At 39.6% G+C, this 23,748-nt stretch overlaps 1 protein-coding gene across 1 annotated transcript; it reads right to left on the bottom strand.

Annotated features, from left to right (window-relative positions):
* Positions 1-1,127: 1,127 nt before the first annotated feature.
* On the bottom strand, positions 1,128-23,491 carry MGAT4C (MGAT4 family member C). Its single transcript, XM_050902292.1, has 5 exons — positions 23,428-23,491; positions 17,576-17,688; positions 8,904-9,059; positions 4,172-4,319; positions 1,128-2,284 (listed from the first exon to the last, which is right to left on the bottom strand). Exons 1-5 carry the CDS (start codon positions 23,489-23,491, stop codon positions 1,128-1,130), a joined length of 1,638 nt encoding a protein of 545 aa, XP_050758249.1.
* Between the last annotated feature and the right edge of the window lie 257 nt (positions 23,492-23,748).

Here is a 23,748-nt window from a genome sequence, read left to right as displayed (position 1 = left end):
AGAAAACTGAAGAAAAAATAAAAACTGATTTAGACACATATTAATTTTCCATTTAATCAAGATTCTTCATTTTGCGTCTGCTCTATTGGCTAGAGATCATCCAGGAAAGACTGGTGATTACATTCACCTCCAATTGATTTACCCTATACACTTTATGTTTGTAACATACATGGACTGGACATATAGATATGGAAGGCATAACAGTCCTCAGAACGCTTGCTGTAGTATTCAGCTATGTGCAAATTTCTTATGGGGAGTTCTGCATATCGTGAAGGAACAGAAAATGTTGAAGCTAAGATCTGTTAAGATGCCTGTCTAAGAGAACAGTGTTGCCCTTGAGGTGCTTGGGTTTGATAGTGACATCTGTACTCAAGCAGAATGCTAGCTTACTGTGAGGCATTTTGTTCGAATAAGGAGAGTAAATTGGTCCCCTAAGTAATAAAGAATCCAAGTAGTGCTCGTTTCAGTGAAAGGACCCAGGAAAAAGAACAAAGGATATTTGTTGAGACAGAATAACAGATGCAATTATCTATTTTTTACGTAGTTGTCATGTCAGATTTATAATTTTACATACATTCCCTTTTGAAAAGAAGTTGCAATGATTAGCCACACTACTTTCTTACAGTGCTCAGAATGAAACTGCCAGTTTCAGGACAGGTTTCCTTGTCACAAGTGCCTTTAAAAGAAACACATCACCAACTATTGTACAAATACACATACTACCATAACATTTTAAATTTATATGTGCATAAGGTGCAATCCAATTTCTTTTCACAACATACTGGTCATAGCTTTAAACCTTTTGGTAATTATAGGATATTTTGTTTTGTTCTGTTTAGTCCAGAAGATCTCTCTTACAGAGAAATGATAATAAAAAAGGGGTTCAAGATCTCAAGAGAGGTCTGAGAACTTTGCATTTCCTATAAAATTCAAAATTTTCAACAAATAAGTGTTTGTATATTGCCTGACCAAGCTAGTAAAAAATAAATTGCTTTGCTCGTTTTGTGATTTCCCCAGATTTTCTGTGTCTCTAGTGAAGAGCTGGAAATGTCAGGTTTTCTGGGGAATGGCACCAGTTGGGACCCAGCTGATTGTGTGCACTCTGTACTTTCTCAGGTGGCTTTGCTTTATTGATTTGGTGTTTGAGAAGTCCAGATGCTAATGCTCCTAATAATCAACCATTCTTTTTGACTTTTGGTAACAAGTATTCTCATGCAGTTAATATCAAACAGAACTTTGTGCTCTACATCTGTTATTTCAAAATTCCCATTTTTGAATTCCCCTAGTCTCAAGTAAGTAGTACATTGTCTCCCTTTTTTACTCCCTACAATCTTTTCTCCTACTTCCAGGGCCCCATGATGCAAAATGTCATTTTGCCGATCTTCAGTTCCAGTGACAACTTTAATTTTACTGATTTTAATGGGCTTTTCAAATACAATCCCATAGAAGTCGCCAGTAGAAGGAGCTTTGCCCCAGAAGTACTCATCAACGCTGCTGTAAGCCTTGCTTGCCTCATAGTTTTCAAATACATTCATGTTGGTGTGCAAGTTTGCAGGTGGGTTGTCAGGGATATCAAACGATTCCTCTTCAAAATCATCATCCTTTAGCTTGTTTTCAGCTCCTTTGTAAGACGAGTAGTATCCCATGTGCTGGAACAGAGATGGCTTAAAACGTATCACCTCCTTTTGAGCTAACAGCCCACGAAAGTGGATGAGCAGCCAATCGCAAGGCATTTCTTGGTAGAACATCAACAAAAAATGGGCCAGGCGTGGGAGGTCATGGGAATGGTAAAGCTTTCCAATGTACCCCAGTTTGGAGAATTCCAAAGTCACCCAGTAGGATCCTTCTCGTGAGGTAATTACTTTCTTAATAGCAGTCAAAAAATTCTTTGAGCAGCGAACATCATCTTCTAGCATCACGTAATAGTCGGAAAGATTAGCACAAAAGTTAAGAAGGAAAGCATAATCTACATTTTGTTTGGATCGAAACTTCACACGGTCCTCTGGGTCATTGTAATTTCTCTTGAGGCCATCCAGTACAGGGTAATACTCCTCAGGGACGTGAATAACTATTAATCTGCCCGCAATTATGTGATGTGCAAATTTCTGTGAAATATCCTGGACCATCCCTTCACACCAGGCTGAGTCAAAATCTGCCAGCTGCACTACCACTGCAATTTCTTTGAGTTCCTCATAACTTGACTGCTCAAATATGGACTTGATGGTCTCAAGCAAGTAGTTTCCCTTTTTCCGTTTCACAGAGGATAGCCCAATTGTAAGATACCCTGCACAAAAGACAGTTCAAACAAAAACTGAGTATCTGATATTGGAAACCATTTCACCACAAAGCTATCCTCCAGAGCTGTGCTTATATTAAATAAACCTTTTGAATAGTGAAGACTGAGAAACTTGGTATGTGAACTTATTAAGCTGCATGCAACAAAGGACGTTTATTGCCTTTTCATGAAAGAAGAATCGTAGTGCAAGCAAATAGACATATGGAGACTATTGCATTAAACATTCACTTGTTAACTGCAAGGAATGGCATGTAGTGGACAAAAGCCAAAGCAATGTGCATGCATATGCCTGGTAGAGGAAACCGCATAGACAATGCTAAGGCTGTAAAACCTGCTAAAAGAAAGGAGATTATGAGATATGATTCACACAAAATTTTTAAAGCAAGGAACTATGAAATGCAGCACAAAAACGTGAGCTATAGATTAATTGCCAAACTTTTATAATTTTAAGCACTCTACAAGACTAGTTACACTTATGCATAACTTTACAGTTTTATGAATTTTGCATGGATAATTTTTTTCTGTGTGTTCATTTTTTAACTGAATTTGTCCAATTTTTCCTTGCTAATAGTTGTTCTTCTAACCCTCTTTCAGGACTCATTGAGCATTTTACAGGGAACTCCCTCTTGCAAGATGTAATTTAGATACTATTTTAAAGTAGAAGAGAACTTACTACTGCATACCCGTGCTTGTATAAATAATTTTTAATGCTGTGACATCTTTCTAGGGAGAGATGCATCTTAATTATAAGGGAAGAATTTTCATCTCTGCTGTTTTGGAGTCACTGCCATTGCATTTTTACCAGCAGTCCAAATCAGTTTTTTCAGATATTTGGTAATATATCCCCATTTTTCTAACTTCTGTTGTAAAAAATGTTAAGACTTTATAACTGACAGGGCGTACTTTAGTTGAACCTACCCCAACTTTCTTAAAATATTGTGGTTTGTAAAAGACTGCTCTGATAAAGTGATTCAGAGTTTCCTTCGAGGCTTAAGTCTGCTCAAAATGCAGTTTTACAGTGAAGTACAACCCCCCAGAAGCCTTTTACGCTGCCTACAGAGCCCCAAATTTCTCAAATCTAATTTGAACAAACTTTACTTTATAGCTTTCTATGAAGATCAACAACTCACAGATGATTTTATTTTACCTTCTGTGCTTGGACTTCTAAGCCTTGTTTATGTTTGTGAAATGATTGATTTGGAACCCAAAGGACACCTGTCTAAAAGCTAGGTATGACCATATTTCACTTCAAGATGAAAGTCTTGAACCTTGCCTGAAGTCAGAATAACTAGATAGTCCATCTGCAGATGGCTGCGAGAAGAATCCTACTTTACTGTCCCCATAATAGCACAATTCACCTCCCTCGTTATCACAGTTAAAGGAACAAGGAGATCCATTCACAGCTGCTGGACTGGCAGAACAGGGGACCTGAAGAATGTATCTACGTGACCCCAAGCATACCTTAGATTGGATTTACTGGTTATACAGACAGAGGCTGACAGTATGGTCTCAGAGGGAGATTACAGAGCACCACCAGCATGTGCCTTGCTCCTGCTTTCTAAATCATCTCCCTCTGGCCTGGAGGGAGATCCACAAAAATATGCTTGCACAGACCATCCAGGGGCTGCCTGTAGCACGACTACAAGTCAGGCATTTGGTCAGAAGGTAACCAGGCTGTGGGGCAGTCACTGCTAGGGCTGAACTAGCAGCTGCCCAGGAGCTGCCTATGCAGAGAGAGCGAGCTGTCTCACTAACTTTCTGAGATCGCCACTGCTTAACTCAGCCCCTCTTGCCTAGAAATACCACAGGGACTATATGGATTTCACCCACTTTTAAATTACCTCATTTCATAACATTCATATTGCAGTTACTTACTTTTCCTTGGCAAAGGCGTGCCAGCTAGGTAGCGATAGGAAATGTTTATAGATCCTGAGAAATTAGACAAATCTTTAAAAGTGTGAACATAGCGCTCTGGGTTGAGCTGGTGCGTGGCTGTTTCTCTGATTAATTGCTTGTCCCCTTCCTATTAGTGAGAAAACAAAAAGAATAGGAGAGGGAAAGAGACAGAGAGAAACACATTTGTGAATGCCAGCCAGAGAGGAAACACAGACAGGCAGGTTTCCAAGAATAACATTTTTCAGTGTCAGCTTTCGTGAAAGTATGTAGATGTCACCTCATGTTTTTAAAAACCCATTACTGAATATCATACATTTGGCTACAGAAAATCTACCATAACCCTTCAGATTACGGTAACAGGAAAAGGAAAAAAAAAAATATTTTGGACAAAAACTCTGGAAAGGTTGCAAACACTAAATTATTGCCAAAAAATGCTGAGGTATTCAAAATAGGGATAAGAAAGCACCAGTCAGCAACAGATGAGATAATTTTCATAGATGGAGAAGTGGTGGAGATTTTTTGAAAATGTTTTCAGTGATTAAAAAACCACCAAAACTGTTGCAAAGGAAAGACGAAACTAGATCCTGGCATCTGGCTCATTTTGCCACTTTTCTGAGTAGCTCTGACGCAGATTTGTGTTAAGAAGAAATGCATGTGATCATCCAGACAGCCAAAGCTTTCTCTGGATTTGGTGAACACCGTTTGATGGTACAGAAAAAAGGCAAATTTATCACCATGCCTCCTCTTCCTGCCTCCTTCTCCTGTCTTTTTCTTCCAAGAGGCTTCCCTAGCCGTAGTAAAGTCACACAAGGGAAGGAGCGGCTTCATCAGCACTGCCCTATCCGTAAGCTCAGTTGGGTCTCAGAGAAAATCTGTTCCTTAGTCCTTAAGAAAAGGGAAAACTTCTAACAGGTTGTAGGTCATGAGACTGAATTTAAAGGTAGGAATGCTTATTTGATTTATATGGCTTCATTCTAGTCTGATGACAGGCCAGTGTATGAATGAGTTAATTTCTTCTGATACATACAGTATGTTAACGCACTAAAAACCTCCTGTTCTGTCATTAAATAGGAGCATTGTGCAGCGATAGTACTGCTGCTAACAAGCACAACCACAGAAATAGTAAACAGCACTCATATTTAATGGTATAAATATTCAAAAATGTGTCATATATTTTATAGCACAAAGAAATATTTCTGTAAACTGATCCTAGGTTCATTTTAAGTTCATTATTTTTCTTTCATAGCAGTAGTAAATAATCCACTTCTGACCTTAGTAAAGATCTTTGGTGGACATCCAGGGGCATCTACCTGCACTGTTATGCTCTCTTGATCTGCAATGTCTCTCCAGTAATTTCTTTCTAGTGCTGCTATGCTACTTTGCATTTGCTCATAAGTTATGAGAAGAAGGTTTATGTTGATCAGATTCCAGATTAAAATGTAACTCAATGGGCTAGGAAGAGAATGCACCAAAACATCAGGAGATTTTCCATGAAAAATGTCAAAGGGAAAAAAAAAAAAGCTGGTCCAAACCCTTTCTTTTCTTAAAGTCAGCCTTTCTTTAATGTCAAAACATCGTGTGTCATTGGTTTCAGAATGGAGCACTGATATTCTTAATTTCCTAAGAAGGTTTTGGAATGGAAACCCATTCTGCTGAGGTTTTTCTACATAAAAAGTTTCAAAATGTTTAGAAATAGAGAATGTCAGGACAAAATGTTTTGATTTTAATGAGCATAATATTTAAACTGACCACAAAAATTTTCCTCTTTTTTTTCCTCTTTAAAAAATGCCTTTTGTGGCTAACAATCTTTTTTTAAATTGTTGTTGTTTTCATTCCTTTGTTGAATGAAAAGCAAAACTGAAATATGGATTTTTCGAAAAATTTAAAATCTGGTTCTTCTACCTCTGACTACTACTCAGAGATCAGTGAAGCTGAAGAGCTTGATTAGCTCTCTTTAGCTGTCTTCTCTTATTTTTTTCTATGATGGTTCTGGCTTTCATCTGTTAACTAACCTCTAACTTACATTCCAGTGTTTGCTGGAGTTTGGGAGGCTGCTGCGGGTGCCATGGGATGAAGTGCCAGAAGTTCTCCGTTCTTTATAGATATACTCTGCTCCGCTAAGAATGCTGTCAGCTACAATAGTACTATTGTTTTCATAGTGCCCAAAATAATTAGTATTCATAGAAGCGTGCAGAAGGCATGCTTCACTTACAGTTCACTTACAACTCAGAATATATATAAAAAAATCACTGCATATATTGTGATATATGGTTATATTAATTCAGTATGTCTTCAAAATATTTGATCAGATGTGGTTCACGCACTGCAGACGAAGAACCTTAAACTGCTCTGTTGACACACATGCATCAGCACTGTATACCCCCTATCAAACATACTTAAGCAATTTTCCCAGGTGGGCCCTTACTTTCCATCTCCACAGCAAATGCCCTGCAGAAAACAGTGAAGAGATTCTTTGGACATGTGAGAGTCTCTGAGTGAAAAGGATAAGTTCTCCTCTCCCTTCTTAACATTTGGCACAATGAATCTCACTTTGATATTCTCACGTCCTGAAAAAGGCCACTCATCTCATCTTACATCTGGTGAAAAAGATACCAGCCCCGCATCCCCTTTGCACAGCCTGCTGTCTGAGACTGGGAAGAGAAACTCAGGGTCAGCTGCCTTCCTCTATCAGTTACCTTCAGGAGATACTCCAGCAGAAGACTTGCTACAATTAGAAAGTTAGAGGGCCTTCGGGGCTCTGAGGACTTTCAGATTCCCATTCCCTGAGCTGAACTGGTTAGCCTGCTGTCCTTGAAAGCTATCCCCAAGTGTATCTCTCCTCACCACCAACAATGAAACTGCTGATCTTTTACCTCAGCAGAGAAAACACACCAGACAAGTTAACGGAGCTGTCAGACATGGTCAGGAAAGTTGAAAATAAAAATAAATAAATAAACTAAAAAGTCAACAGCCTAACACATTTGAAAAATGCTTGATGGACCATAAAGGTATCAAGAGATCTGGGAGAACTGTCAGGAGACTTGGCAAGAGACTTGGCTGGGAGCTACATGAATGCAAACATGCCAGAACTGTGATGAGAGAAGCAATGAAAGAGAGCAAATTTCTAAAAAAGGGGGAAAAAAGAGCAAATTACAAATAAGACATGGAGCCATCTGGGGAGCTGGCAAATAGGACAGGAAAAGATTTCAAAAACAAACCAAGAGGAACACCATTAGCAGTGGTAATAAAAGCACTTGCAGAAACATCTGGGGGATTTTGAAGCAATTAGTGAACAGAGAAGCAGCATCAGGGAAAATACCACTGGAAAAAAAATAATGTGATAAGCCAGATCAAATTCGATCACAACCGAGAAATGATGAATAAATAAATCATAGTGCAAAACCTTAGTGCAAGTACTGTTAGAGAAAGCAGTATGTCTGTAATAGAGTAACATGCTAGAAGCATGGGTTATCTTTTCAATGGTTTAAAATTACTAGCATAGTCTTAATAATATTGTAAATATTTACAATATTGTTATAAGTAATGTTATAAATAAAATATTTTAAATTAAAATCACTAGCAAGTTATCTATGGTTCTGATAAATTAATGTAAGGATTTTACTACTTGTGTATTGCACTTTTTTCATACTATGATGTTTCTTTTCAGATCCAACTGAGGTCGGACTTCACCTTTCAGAATATTGGAAATCCCATACTGTCCCAGTTCGATGAATCAGAAAAAGGGTGGCATAGAGGATCAGAAAGCCACTCAGTAATTCAATTTAAGATCAAGAAAGAGGACTGTCTAGTCATATCACAATGTTACATATTCAGTTTAGTCATTTTACTATTTGCAAGCTCCAGTTATTAAGCTACCATGTTCTTTTACTGGGCCTGGTCCAACCTCCGAAGAACTGGAAATTCAGTCCATTAATCAAGTCTTCAGGGCTTACTTGGCATTCAGCACTGAGACACCCATAGGTTACATATAAACAGTAGAGTAATGTTACATTGTCAGTAGCTTACTTGATGAAATTCCTAACACAAATCTTTCCATAAATCTTTTTCACAATCATAAACTTACACTAGGTTTCATTTATGTCTAATTGTTAATGCTGTAGCACTGAACCTGCAAGACTTAAATCTGAGACACAGAGAGTGAGAAAAACATAAAAATAAAAGCACTAAAAAGAAATCATTCATGCAAGGAGCTTAAAATATATGGAATTAGTGTAAGTTCTCTTCTATAATTGTATTTCTAGAATATTGTTTAATACAGTATTCACAGGTGAGATTTGCAGTGTGGACTGAAAAAGGAGCTCCTAGCTCACATGAATATTTCAGATGTAGGCAATTTTCAACATTAAAATTGAGGGAAATCCAGAAGTATGGAAAATACTGGGGATGTTTTGACTCAAAGGAAGATACCTGATGGAGATACCTCCATGTTTTGCTACATTCATTATCTCCCATACTTCCAATAAACAGTGACACACTTCTGTGAAAAGGACTGTTAGGGTCTTACTGACACACACAGTGTGCAGTACATATTGATAAGATGGCTTCATCATAAAGGACAAATTTTGAGGATAATTCACTGTTAATGGTACACTAACAGGGGAAATTGCAGGAATTACGAACTTTACTGGTTAACTAGGGATGTGTCCTGTTCTGTTGTTCCAGGATCATTTCTTCCATCTGAGAAACTTACCAAAACATAACCATCTTCAATGTACAAGTTCATGAACAGCAAGCAAATGACAAGGACTCCTAAGAACGACACTGCTGATCGTTTCCGCAAGCATCTCATTTTATCAAAATATTTCAAGCTGTGTCTAATGTGAAGAAAGGCATACAGTAGAGTCACCTATGAAAGAAAACCACAGTATTACAAGAACTGCCCGTCTGATAAACATGATAGCAAAACAACTTACCTTCAGATGTATCAAAACCCTCCAAACACGCATAGACTATACCCTTTAAGGTGGAATTAATTTCATTTAATCATTTTAATCTTCAAATTTAACATACAATCTTAACTATAATTTAAGCTCCCCCCCTTTTTTTTTTTGTCAGTAAAGAAAAAAGCGCACTTTGTCCTACCCATTTTAGGCTGGAATTATGATGTCACTGTGGCAGGAGTGCATCAGCAGTTCAGTTTCCCATGTATAACTGTCAGATCCCAACTTGATCGTGAGAGATGATGTTGTGCATTGTTTCCCTGTGTACCCAGATCTCCTTCCAAAGACAGCTCAGGCCAAGAGTCAAGCAAGAAGCTATTGCATGACTCAGTATCATTGCCAGTAGGCGAATTCTGGATACCAGAGCTGCCAGGCACAAGTGAGGTACCTTCCCTGCAGTGAGAAGGCAGTAGCAAGACTGTGCGGCATCCCTTAGCCTTAGACCTCTGTACTAGGATGGAAAAACTCTCACTGGAGGTGTCATTTTCTCCAGAAGAAGAAAGGTGGATGTCTACCTTAGACCAGACACGTCCGAGCAGAGTACTGGGAAGTCCTTACTGTCCCAATCAGATGAATCAGACAAAGAAGGGTGGCATAGAGCATCAGAAAGCCACTCAGTAGTTCAATCCAAGATCAAGATCAAGATCAAGATCAAGATCAAGAAAGAGGACTGTCTACTCATATCACAATGTTACATATTCAGTTTAGTCATTTTACTATTTAAAACAAGACGAATGCTGTTCTTGGCTATCAAATCATAAGCATTAACCTGTGTAGGACTACATGTATTTGAACATGATCTGGCCATAAACTAAAGAAACAGACTCCAGATCTGACTCCCCAAACTCTGAGGGATTTTTAACTAAAAAGTAGATTTTGTCTAATAGCCAAATGTATTTTGGCTATTGTCCGTAGCAATGTCTGATTTTTCTATCAAATTTAATATATAGAAGCCATGTACAAATGGAGAGTTTAAAGCTAGCATATGTGAAGTAGTAAATAGCACTGCACGTGCAGTGGTTAAACCCTTCATTTAAATACCTTCATTTTCGAAAGTACTGAACATCTAAACTGACACGAAATAGGCCAAATTAGGAGTTCCATAAAAGATTTGTCATGTCTTATAGAGAATTTTCTGGCCTAATAAGAAAAAATCTTCCAAGTGCAAAATGCAATCTATATTTGCTTTGCCAAACTGATTAAATGTATCCAACAGTATAAAATATGAGTCCATTCAACTCTAGAGAACATGGAGGTAAATACATCAAGTATTAGTAACCCATTTAACTGCAAGGTTTTGTCCATATAGATTCAAGATGAACTGCAGTAAATGGACACCAGTTGTACACAGAATGATTTTAAAATCACTGTGTTGCAAATAAGAACAACTCACATGTTGCACAAAGGGGAAAAAAAAAACCAAACAATACAGATTTCTGTCCCTGTTTATTTAAGAGTGGGCTGAATTGCAGCAGGCTGATTATCCTGAAGATGAAAAAGCCCAAAGTAGCTATTTTTTAAGTTACAGCAACGATTTCCTTTTCCTTAATATCTAATGAAAATAAACATCAGGAAGGAGCTGTCAGGGCCATGAATCTCCAAAATCTTGCCCCTCCCACCTGTGACAGCACAGTGGTTACTGGGTGTCTGTGGATTCCAGCAGGCTGTTGTGAAAATGAAAGATTGCCCCTGCTCTAGAAAAGACCATATTACACATTGTATTGGGTTTGCATGGCAAGGTTTTGGTAGCGGGGCGGCTACAGGGGTGGCTTCTGTGAGAAGATGCCAGAAGCTTCCCCTATGTCTGATAAAGCCAATGCCAGCCGGCTCCAAGACGGACCCACTGCTGGCCAAGGCTGAGCCCATCAGCGACCGTGGTAGTGCCTCTGGGATAATATATTTAAGAAGGGGAAAAAAACTGCAGCTGAAGAGAGGAGTGAGAATATGTGAGAGAAACAACTCTGCAGACACCAAAGTCAGTGAAGAAGGAAGGGGAGGAGGTGCTCCAGGCACCTGAGCAGAGATTCTCCCACAGCCTGTGGTGAAGACCATGGTGAGGCAGGCTGTCGCCCTGCAGCCCACAGAGGTCCACGGTGGAGCAGATATCCACCTGCAGCCCGTGGAGTAGCCACGCCGGAGCAGGTGGATGTGCCCTGAAGGAGGCTGTGACCCCGTGGGAATCCTGTGCTGGAGCAGGCTCCTGGCAGGACCTGTGGCCCCGTGGAGAGAGGAGCCCACAGTGGAGCAGGTTTGCTGGCAGGACTTGTGACCCCGTGGAGGACCCACGCTGGGGCAGTCTGTTCCTGAAGGACTGCACCTCATGGAAGGGACCCACACTGGAGCAGTTTGTGAAAAACTGTAGCCCATGGGAAGGACTCATGTTGGAGAAGTTTGTGGAGGACTGTCTCCCATGGGAGGGACCCCACTCTGGAGCAGGGGAAGAGTGTGAGGAGTCCTCTCCCCGAGGAGGAAGGAATGGCAGAAACAACATGCGATGAACTGACCGCAACTCCCATTCCCCATCCCCCTGAGCCACTCGGGGGGGAGGAGGTAGAGAAAATGGGGAGTGAAGTTAAGCCCAGGAAGAAGGGAGGGGTGGGGGGAAGACGTTTTTAAGATTTGGTTTTATTTCTCACTATCCTACTCTGATTTGACTGGTAATAATTTTTTTTTTTTTTTTCCCCAAATTGAGTCTGTTTTGCCCGTGACAGTAATTGCTGAGTGATCTCCCTGTCCTTATCTCAACACACAAGCCTTTCATATTTTCTCTCCCCTGTCCAGCTGAGGAGGGGAGTGATAGAGCGGCTTTGGTGGGCACCTGGCATTCAGCCACGGTCAACCCACCACACACATACAGTTTGGGTCTCATTTTTTTTCTTTTTTTTTCTTTTTTTTTTTTCTTTTTGTCTTTTTCTCCCAGTATAGCTACTGATTTTCAAAGCAATACACTCTTTTAGAAACTTATCAGGGGATCACTGGATGGATTAAATACTGACGGTTCTCAGATAAAGGCATGAACTAGCCTGACTATTGAAAATTCAAGTAGTCTGGGTTGGAGTACTTGCAGCCACTGGCAGCTTCAGGTGTGGAGGTGCACTACAGTTACACATACTGAATTTTTTCTTTGGAAAACTTGGGAATAAATAAACATGTTTTCAGTCACAGGATGACTGTATGTGCCGTATTTGCTGATTGGACAGCGGTATTACATGGTTCTGTCATCTTTGCTCTGAGCAGCCTGACTGAAGTCCCTAAGGGTGAGGAAGGGGATTTACAACTATATTTGCTGCTCATATTATATTAGTTTTTCCCCATTGCAGTTTTCATTAGATCATTACTATGTTGGATTAGGAATAAAAATTGAGGGAATTATGCAGGTGAGACTGGAGGAACATAGGACTGTCATTACTAAAGCTGATGTACAGAAAGAGAAGAGCCCAGTATGGCCACCATTCAGAGGAAAACACTTGAATTTCTTGTGTTGGTTTCACACGAAGTCATTACAACATTCCTGTTTTACAAATAGAGTCCGTGAAACAGTTGAAAGCAAAACACCATTCCAGTGAGGTTTCTTTGTTCATAAGACCTATTGGTAGGTTCATACCAACTGAAGGAACCGAAGGGAAGGACTCCCCAGTTAGGGTGTGACCCATTACGGACCCGCATCACAGAGGCGGCACTGACGCCATCCCTAACACCAGATGGCAGTGCGGACGCGCACTTTCCAGCCTTCAATCTGCTCCTAAACCTGTTCCTTCCAACCAGTTTGTCTGCAGGTACTATTTGACATACTTACTTATACTGTAAGCCTTTAGCTAAAAAAGTGCATAGACTCATACATATATACATACAGAATTCCTTACATCTTCCTAGAACTGCTGCTTCTTGCAGCTCCGTTTCCAATCTGTAACATCGCATTGTGGAACGTTACGCAAGTGAAATTTGCAAAGAAAAAAAGGTAATTTTTACCTTTTTGCAGATGATGTCAGTCATCTTTTGAAAAATTGCCTCACAACTTCCTGCAGGGAGACCCATGATGTTCTTTAAGACCGTATGAGCAGAATATTCACCATTACTCAAAACTAAGACTTTGACATTGAAAAAAAGGCTTCAATTCATAATTCAATTCTGAAGTCACAGCTTTGCTTGAAGATTTTATGCCTTCATTATTCATGCACAATTAAGTAGCTATCAGTATGGTATAAATGCAATTTGTTTCATAAAGCTGGCATTAAGAAGTTAAATGTAATAATTAATAAACATGCATGAATTATAAATCTATTCCTTTCTAAATGAGACATATTGTTTTCCTCAGTCTCTTCAGACAGAACTCTTAAGACCCCAGATCCCTATGCACATGTATGTGTTGCTATCACACATACATGTGCAGTTTTACATAGTAATATGAAACTATAATTCTTTTGACTTTCTAAAACGATACAGGAATGAAAAGACAATGAGTTAAAAAGTGTAATGACATACCTTTGCAGTGTGAAGCTGTTCGTTATAGGATCTACAAAGGTGTGAAAGCTATGTAAAGGCCAAGACTGATTTTTACATGATAATGTGATGTTTCCTTTTGCAGAATTTGCAACACTCAGAAGAATTTTAAAAATCATTTTAAAAAGCAAATCCTGAATGACCTTCCAGTAAGAGTCTGTTCTTAATAAGCCAAGTTCTTGAAACCAAAAAGAAATTAAAATATTTAAATTTAAAGCTGTTAAAATTTTTAAACATATTTCAATTTTGATGTCAATGTAGCTGTTCCCAAGAGGAAAAAATGAGACAAAGCAAGATTTTTTTCCTTATTTTCCTGTTTTCAGAGGAAAAGGCTTTTTTGCCAGCCCCTTAATAATTTCTCCAGACCACATAAATACACACTCACTGTGGTGAACCGTTTCATATTCAATCCACTCTAACTCTTCATCACTTTCTGATAATACTAGGGATTTGTGCTTTGTCCTGCTTTCAGAGATTATTGTTTACTCACCTGATCTGTTTCCTCCTCAAACAGATAGATAAAAAGGCTCTGTGGTGTTCCTTTACCCTTCAGTATGCCAACTTGTTGTGGTTTAACCCCAGCCGGCAACTAAGCACCACTTAGCAACAACTAAAACATCAGTGTGTTATCAACATTATTCTCATACTAAATCCAAAACACAACACCGTACCGGCTACTAGGAAGAAAATTAACTGTATCCCAGCCAAAACCAGGACACAACCTGAGTTAGTGACTTAGCCTTACCTAACCAATAACGTGAGTCTGCTTGTATCTACAGATGTACAGAGATGGAGCAACAACGTCATCTTTGCATTACATTCTGGTCTGCTTGAGTGCTGTGCCCCAGCAGCTCAAGAAAAGTTGCTTATTTGCAGAGGAACTGACAGCTGTCAGAAATGGCAACTACATTATTTTTATACTATAATATTTCCAAATCAGGCACATAGCTTTGCCTGTCATTGCGGAGTCTGTATTCCAGGAGGTATAGTAGAGCAGATCCACTACCACATTTATTATATCAACAAAATCCCTAGATAACACACAAAAAACCATGGTTGGGTTATCAAGCCCCTTGTGAACTTTATTGCAATCCCTGATTTGACTAGGACACTCAGAAGCAGGTACTTCATTCCTCAGCCTTGTGACATACCATTCCACCACTGTGTAACTGAATTGCTTTACTTGCAGTTCTTAATGCTTGTCCAATTTGTTTTTCAGCTTTTCTTTTTGGAAGGCTGCACATGATGCCTCAAGGAGTGCATTCAGTCCTCTTGAAAAAGTGGCAAAGGACACATTTTCAGAAAAAAAAAGAGGAAAAAATAAAGAAAAAAAGAAAAAAAAAGGAAATTTTTTACATGGTTATTATTAAATTTTGCATGTGTCATGGTCTCCTTATACAAGATGAAAAAAACAAACCCTAGGTTGTGATATACATTTGAGCTACGGTTGGTAATGAACTGGAGAATTACAATAGATAGGCTATTCCATGGGGCTCAGATAGACTCCCAGCAAGATTCACTGTCTGTCTTACTGAAAGCCTGAAAGTACGTATAAAATGTTTAAGGCTGACAGGCAGGATGTTTGCTGTGACTGGCAGCAGGGAAGTAAAAACTGGTCTGAGGGAAAGGAAGGTTTAACTCAGAATAAGGCTAACAAATCTAGAGGTAGAGCTCAGGTTTTAAACTGGCCATACGTACATTTTTTGGATGGCTTACAATTTCTATGGTAAATTTATATTCTAGATACAGAAGGTTAAGAAAGAGGTATATAAGTAGGCAGATTACTCAAAATTAACACTGATAAAAGGATGGGCAAAAGAAGTGGGTTTTAAAAAAGGATTTGAAAGGCATATTGATCCTCAGTCCACAGAAAGTGGGAGATTATTTCAAACACTGACATAGCATACGGGTATATACAGACCCCAACAGTTTGGGAAAAGGGATGAGAATTTGGGAGGAAACAGATGCTTCAGCCGAGGCAAGTTACCAAACAATACAGAAAAGTAAAGAGCTTAAATTCGATCTGGGTATTGGAGGATGAAGTGTCTTTCCTGTCTGACAGCTTCACAGTGACATGAAATGGAGCCACAAAACTTACTTTGGCCGTAGCACTCTAAGCAAAACGTAACGTATTTCTTCTGGTGTGGAGGAGTCAAGTCTAATCAAGTGGAAGAGATGACTAAGAAATGTGAAGACGTATTGACTTAGACGGTAAAGCACTATCTAATCCATCACTGGATGGATGGCTATGTATACCACTGGATATATTTTATCAAGTAAGTTGTAGTGTAAAAGATGGGTTTTAGAAAAATGATATAGACAATGAGTTAATGGCACGTGGAAAGAGCCTGGAAGGCAAGAAAAAATGACAAAGAAATCTGAAATAGCCCTGAAGTTCTGCTCCACAGAGACAAAGCAGAGGGGAAAATAAAAGAGCATGGGCATGAAGAGGGAAGAGACAGCTCACTATAACATCCAGAGAGAGTGAGATTAGAAGCTTTTAGAGATACAGGAGTGGGGGTTTAGGCTGCATCAGAAATACAGGCAGAAGTCCTTGAGCATTGAAAATAGCACTGGGTACCATTCAGAGGAAAGAATTTCTAGAAAGATGAGGATAGAGATCTGAATTAAATAGATATTCAATAGATTTTATCCATTGACTCATCAATGAATGAAAGGAAGACATGGATACAAGCACTGATAGATTCAACAGCAAGCTAAAACTTTTATGGACAATAATCATAGAGTACCTTTTTTATAGTATGTGAGTGCAGGGATTATCACATACTATGGGCTCTCAGGCAAACCAAATTCCTTGAGTCTATTAGGCACTAAACTGAATAAACTAGAGGGGCATCCTGGTCTGAAGGTACCCCTGCAGATATCAGTCCCTTCACCCAAAGCACAGACTATGTGAGCTAATCTCTCAGCAAATTCTGTGAGCTAACCTTTGCCTCAAGGTCCCACAGTCTCTTACCTGAGGTTTATAGCTAAGAGCTTCTCCTTTGCCATAATCAAGTACCCTGGACATCACTGTTGTAATGGAACCGCACAGAGATGTAGACAAACTTATTTTTGTGGTGAAAAGAAAATCAACGTAAGTGTTTGACCAAAGCCAATTAAACTTAATGAGAAAAGTTTCATCTGACCCTGGCTAAATCTGGTCATGATTTTCTCTACAGCACATCCTGTAGCCTCATCTAACAGAAAAGTGAGTATCTTTTTCACAGAAATGCAGAATCACAGAATGGCTGAGGTTGGAAGGGACCTCTGGAAGTCATCTGGTCCAGCCCCCCTGTTCAGGTAGAGTCACCTGGAGCCAGGTGCCCAGGACTGTGTCCAGGCGGCTTTTGAATATCTCCAAGGAGGGAGACGTCACAACTGCTCTGGGCAGCCTGTGCCACTGCTCTGTCACCCTCACAGTAAAAAAGTGTTTTCTGATGTTCAGACGGAACCTCCTGTGTTTCAGTTTGTGCCCATTGCTTCTGGTCCTGGCACTGGGCACCACTGAAAAGAGCCTGGCTCTGTCTTCTTTGCACCCTCCCTTCAGGTATTCATATACACTGATAAGATTCCCCTTGAGCGTTGCCTTCTCCAGGCTGAACAATCCTGGTTCTCTAAGCCTTTCCTGATAGGAGAGATGCTCCAGTCCCTTAATCATCCTTGTGGCCCTTCTTTGGACTCTGTCCAATATGTCCATGTCTCTCTCGTACTGGGGAGCCCAGAACTGAATACAGCACTCTAGGTGTGGCCTCACCAGTGCTGAATAGAAGCGAAGGATCACCATCCTTGACCTGCTGGTAATACTTTGCCTAATGCAGCCCAGGATACCATTCACCTTTGTGTGAGCCAGCACAGGCAGGGCACAGGAACAATCACAAAACCACGGATGAAATGCAAAGAGTAAATTTATTTTCATTACCTCGCCAACCGGGGGATCCCTGAAGCAGCACTCGGGCAGAGGCACACAAGCGGGGACGCAGGCATTGCGGAGCTTGGTCCATGCTAGAGGATCACGGAACCGGCTGTTTTCGCCTGTATATCAAGGATTCACGCAGGCATAGTTTACCACTGTGCTCTGATCTTTCACACAGCAGGGCAGAAATCTCAAGCATGTTTGATAGGGTGCCTCTAAGTCTATCACAGGCCTATGTTACCTAAACACAGACGTTCTGCTTGTCAAACACACAAGGCTAAACAACAATTAGTATGATATATATGTTTTTCGACACCCCAGCTGCAAGTCACTTGGGCATGTTTACAATTCTCCTCGACAATCTTCTGTTATTTTCCCACAGCCTTCTTTGCTGCAAGGGCACATTGCCGGCCGTTCTTCAACTTCATGTCGGCCAAGACTGCCAGGTCCTTTTCTGCTAAGCTGCTTTCCAGTTGGGCGGCCCCCAGCATATATTGGTGCATGGGCTTGTTATTGGCGCAGGACTTTGAACTTCCCCTTGCTGACATTCATGAGGTTCCTGTCAGCCAATTTCTCCAGCCTGTCGAGGTCCCTTTCGATTGCAGGGTGACCCTCTGGCATATCAGCCACTCCTCCCAGTTTTGTGTCATCTGCAATCATTTAGTCATTTGTAATCCTGATGTGGAGAAAAAAAAAAAGAGCCTCCATGCAGTTGCATATGTGTATGGCTAACGTGGACCAATCATTTGATGTAACCTTAACCCAAAAGATGATGTTAGCCACTGAGTTGTGATAATCCTTCTCCATCCTCATCTTGCTCACAGTGTTCGTGGCTTGTCAGAAGGTGGCATTACCAGAGGTGCACAACCCTGAGAGGTTTTATATGATGAGGAACAAGTAACATTTTTTGTGATAAGTATGCACTTCTGGGGAGATCTCTTTGTGTAGTATATAATGGACCTATGTCAGGTATTGAAAGATGTTTTAACATGTCATCCTTACATATTGTTTCACAGAGCTTACATAATAATGTGCATTTGGGGTATCCTGCCAAGATCAAAAAGCAACAAATTTTCATTGGGTGACTTCCAAATAATTTTTTTCTTTTTTTTTTTACAAATGGCATTGCTGAGTCCTTTACCCTCTAGTTAGACTAGGTTTGACTATTTCAGAAGAGGAAAAAGTCCATTTAGAAAGGTGGCTAACTGTTATAGAGCAACTCTCAAACTCATGAGATTCTGCCGTATAATTGATTATTTGCACAAAGCCACGTGTCTGTGAAGTTCATGGTACCCCTGGGAAATAATGTAAAATAGATTAGGAGATTAAATGCGAGAAAATTGGTTTTCACTGGCCGTATTACTAATCTTTTTCTAAGATAAGTGTTTCATTAAGGCTTTCCACTGAGCACCCAGATAGCAGCTTCCTGATCAATAAAATAACTCATTCTATAGAGAAGGCTGAGAAAACTATGTATGGGTGTGTGGGACCAACCATTGGTTTCTTTTTAAAAAAAACAACAACACGCTTCAGTAAGTTTTGATGAATAAGCATCTATAAAATGAAAACAATTATTTATAAAATGCTACATTCATTGCTTGTTTTTTTAAAATGTTTTGTGTGCTGAACTTCATATATTGTCATACACAAAATATACTGCTATGATAATTTCTTTTCAGTAGAAGCAATCCAGTGTGGACAAGATACAGCCAAAATTTGTCACCTTCAGCTCTGATTCTGCAGCCAGATTTACTAGCAGAAACCCAACTAATTTCTCCAAAGCTATTAATGGATTCACAAACTGGTAGCCTTGATTGCGTTTATTTGGTTTTTATCAAGAAACAATTAAAATGATATTTGCTGTTCAGTGAACTTTGCTATTTATGGGCTAGTCTAGCCTTGATCTATTACCTTAATTCATGTTGATTGTATGACTAATGGAGACGATTTTAGAGGTACCATAAAATCTGCAACATGTTATCTTGCACTGTAATGCAGTTAGGACATGCAACCTAAGCAAGATCTGTAGTGGGAGGGGTTAATAGCTGCTGTTGCAAGTATCATCACTGCTTCTGCCTTCTGAGTTCATGCTAGATTAGAGACCTTGTAAATAAATGCTTCATAGAAAGGAAGCAGACCAGGTACACTAACAGCTTTCAATTGCCATGATGATGATTTCAACCTTAATCATCAGATTTCCCGTAGACTCAGAAAAGTGGCTCTAAGCAGAGTGAAAAGAGGCCTTGGGTTAATAGCTACATGTTGAGCTAACAGGTATTTCAGATCCCTGAAGGTGAGTAGCATGGGATTTCTGTGAGTGCACAGACTTATCTAAACCTGCTTTTAGCGAGCATGGCCATGCTACCCTCTATCTCTGTGACCTGTCAAGTAAAAGTAGCTCCATTTGGGTAGCGAACATCTCTCCAAAACCTGTATACTTCTGCATGCATCTCTCCATGGAAATCTCTGCTATCCAATGAGCAGCTGGAGCCTTATTTCATTAAACTGATGTACCATTATTCAAAGGGATAGTAGGAAAGGAGAAGGGATTACTACCTCTGTCTTGTAGCAGATCAGTTTCCAATATTTTTAGGAGGTGCTTATCTCATTTTGCTTTCAGCTTCAATTTATCTGTTTACTAACATTACGTTTGGTGGTATCTGTTAGGTTGTGTGAGAGATAATTTTGTAACCTAAGCAAAACACTTCTCTCCCCCACCTTTTTTTTTAAAAAGAAACCCTAAAGAAAAAAATCAATAAAATGGTTGGATGATATGGCCAACCTGTCAGGTGTGGTAAATAGACTTTCTTATCCTTAGCATATGACAAACATGATGATCAATAAAAGCTTAAATGACCTTTTCCACTATTCTCTGTGTCACTTATTATAAATAAACTTAAGCCACGGCAATAAAATACTATTTGCTATCAAGGTTTCTAATGGCAAAACATGTTTTTTGAATTTTCTATTTTTCCCAAGAAATAGTTACATAAACAAAGCTTGGTAGCAGGGAGTGAATAAATCTTAAAAAAGATCTTTGATGACCTTATAGCAGCCTTCCAGTACCTAAAGGGGGCCTCCAAGAAAGCTGGAGAGAGACTTTTTACAAGGGCATGTAGTGACAGGACAAGGGGTAATGGCTTTAAACTGAAAGAGGGTAGATTTAGATTAGATGTAAGGAGGAAGTTCTTCACTGTGAGGGTGGTGAGGCACTGGAACAGGTTGCCCAGGGAGGTTGTGGATGCCCCATCCCTGGAAGTGTTCAAGGTCAGGTTGGATGAGGATTTGAGCAACCTGGTCTAGTGGAAGGTGTCCTTGCCCATGGCAAGGTGTTGGAACTAGATGATCTTTAAGGTCCCTTCCAACCCAAACCATTCTATGATTCTATGATTCTATGATTTTCTCTTGAATGTTTTAAGGTAAACTTCCAACCCACTTTTCCTCTGAAGAAACAGTAAAATATTGGTTCAGATTAGTGACAGAAGGCTTTCATTTTTTGTGTCTTAAATCATATCAATATAATAAAAATATGGTTAATAAGTAAAACAGTTACTTCAGTTGAATGTAGTACATGGACAGGAAGGAACTTTCCTCAATATGGTGAAGAATAAGTTCAATAAGTCTGAATGTGCACTTTAAGCATCTGTTTTCCTCATTTTTACAATACCAGTAACTACAGTATAGTTTGGAGAGGAAAGAGAATTTTAGAGTTCGGGGAAAAAGAAGTACAGTAAAAGATCTCCTCACTAAAAAATTTACATTTCTTTGCAACTAAAGTTCAAAGAAGATTGATTGCTAATTTAAACTTTTAGTTGGTCCTATGTACTAGGAGTAAAGTGAAGCGTTTTTACTGAGAAGAGAAACAACCAAAATATCCACAATATCTTAAATAAAATAAAAATGCAAATAATAGATATAAAATCTCCATGGCAGGTTAAAAAAGAATTTGATTTTTTATTTTACATTTTATACCAATTCCTAGCTTTATTCCCTTGTAGGTACACTAGCTCTTTTATTTTTAAATAGCTCCTGAAATCCAGAAATGAGTTTTATGGTGAGTCTTATGTGATGGCATGTGAACCACTTTGCTTAGACTGATTCCTTTAGAGCACCTACCTTACAATGTTATTCTGAATCACCTTCTGTAGAGGCTTCTCGCTACCAGTGATATTATAGAAAGCTCAGGGAAACTAACAGTCTAACTCAGCAATGGTATGAAACACCACTGTAAATGCTCCTAAAATCTCCAGTACCCTATGGTTTTCTAACGAATTATGATGTAAATAGATTTAGTGACCCTTAATGACAAGATAAATGGAATCTTTTCAAACAAGGCTCCCAGGAACGACTACAACAGAGGAGCACATAGCAACTTTGTTGACTGATGCACAAAGTCCTAGTTCTTGAGATGACACTTGCAGTCCACTCCTCCATTACTGAGTTTTGGGATATATGTCTATTGGATGTATGCCTCGTTGTCTGAGAACTCATAGGAGTTGTTTTTCATTGTCTTCTTAGAATGACATTCACTTGATCACACACAGACACCTATGATGTGAATGTCTGAGCTAGTCACACTTAGGATCCATTTATAGCCAATGCAGAAAAATAAGTATTTGTACACTGTGATTCATCTCACTAAAAAGTCACTGTCTAAACTGTGCCCTAAAAATGCCCATTTCTCCTCACTGGCTACAAAAACAGTTTGAGATGGCTGATTCAGATACAGATACCGAAAGGGAAGAACTCCATTCACATTTTCCCTTAGTTACTTCTTTGTCTCTTTTGCTGCCTTTTTAGGGACAGCACATAAACAATAAGCCACTGTCTCTAGCTCCAAAGCATGGACCTATGCCTTTCCTGAGCACAAAAATGTCCTAATTTTGACAATAACACAAGGTCAGATCCTAGATTATCCCCACCTGTGACACCATGGCTGGCACATCTTGCCTGCAGTAGACTGCTACAAGTTATCCTCCATTAAAAAACTTGAGTTTGGTTGTCTATCCCAAGACAGTTCCCTTTATGCATCTCACAAGCCAGTTCTTTGACTCCAGGTATCAGTCTCTGCTGCTTCCTCCCAGCTTTATCCACAACACAGTTTTGCTGCTGCTAGAGTTTCCGCTCAATAGATTCATCACAGTACAGCACACAGAGGACAGACTATTACCTGCGTGCCCCACAGTAGGATCCTAATAGCTTTACTGCAGGATATTTGAAAGTTGAGAGAGATACCCATTAAAGGGCTTAACAGCCACAGTGGATTCATGCCCTCAAGTTGTGTTAATGGGGGAAGTAATCTATGGTCTGTCTGTACCTTTGACTCACCCACAGTACCTGGCAAGATCAGAAACTCAGTTCATTCAATGCATTCAAATGAAGCATCTGATTTTAGGTGGAATAAATTTCTGTATGGCAGGACAGTAAGGCAGAGAGCTGTTTCATTTCAGTGCGGTAACTGAACTGAGATTCTGATCTTGCCAGGTACTGTGGGTGAGTCAAAGATACATAGAGGCTCTTCAGCCTAAAGATAGGACATCTATTGCATACATCATTCATCCTAATTCTCTTAACTCCTCAAAGTAATATGGTACCTTTTGTGTAGCCTTTGGTATTCACCAAAGAGCTTGGAAAGTTGACATTTTTGACCACAATCTTGAATCTCAGCTTCTTTTTCTGGAAGAAGCTTCAAGGTGTTACACTGGAGTAAGGCATCGGGTACCCCAGCACTATGTGTGTCTGTGTTGTCCACTGTACAGTGATGTGTTTTGGCTCAAAGTTTCATGGGTTTTTTTGGGGTGGAGATGGTTCCTTCCCACTGAGGATGAAATGCTGGTTTTAGATTTACATGTCCTTACCTGGAGTTAGGGAAGTTTTGGGTTCATTCTTGCAAGCTTCTGGAATAAACTTCGGATGGTTCATACTGTTGTTAATGCTGGATGCCAGCTAACTCAAAAGAAACAGTGCTTTAACAGGGCATTAGTGTGATTTCTGATTTTCTCAGACCCCGTCAAAGATACATGGCATTTTGAGGACTAGTTTTACTTTTATTAAAGGTACAGATATAGCAATCTAGTATCATCTTCCTGACCTAAATCTAAATATTTAAACTCTGTTGGAAACACAATATAAACACTCAAGGTGTATGTGCATGTTAGCTGGTCAAAATAGTTTCTATA

Source organism: Gymnogyps californianus, chromosome 1 (assembly GCF_018139145.2).
Source record: "Gymnogyps californianus isolate 813 chromosome 1, ASM1813914v2, whole genome shotgun sequence".
Lineage (NCBI taxonomy): Eukaryota > Metazoa > Chordata > Aves > Accipitriformes > Cathartidae > Gymnogyps > Gymnogyps californianus.
This window is presented reverse-complemented; position numbering and strand designations above follow the sequence as displayed.

What these genes read in the sequence shown, in the direction of transcription:
- MGAT4C (XM_050902292.1), bottom strand. Translation starts at nt 23,491, where the DNA reads ATGAACCATCCGAAGTTTATTCCAGAAGCTTGCAAGAATGAACCCAAA. An exon ending in GGGATCCCCCGGTTGGCGAG is followed by an intron (nt 9,060 to 17,575) that starts GTAATGAAAATA and finishes TTTCTTTCATAG; the next exon opens with GTGACTCTACTGTATGCCTT. An exon ending in CACGCCTTTGCCAAGGAAAA is followed by an intron (nt 2,285 to 4,171) that starts GTAAGTAACTGC and finishes TCTTTTGTGCAG; the next exon opens with GGTATCTTACAATTGGGCTA.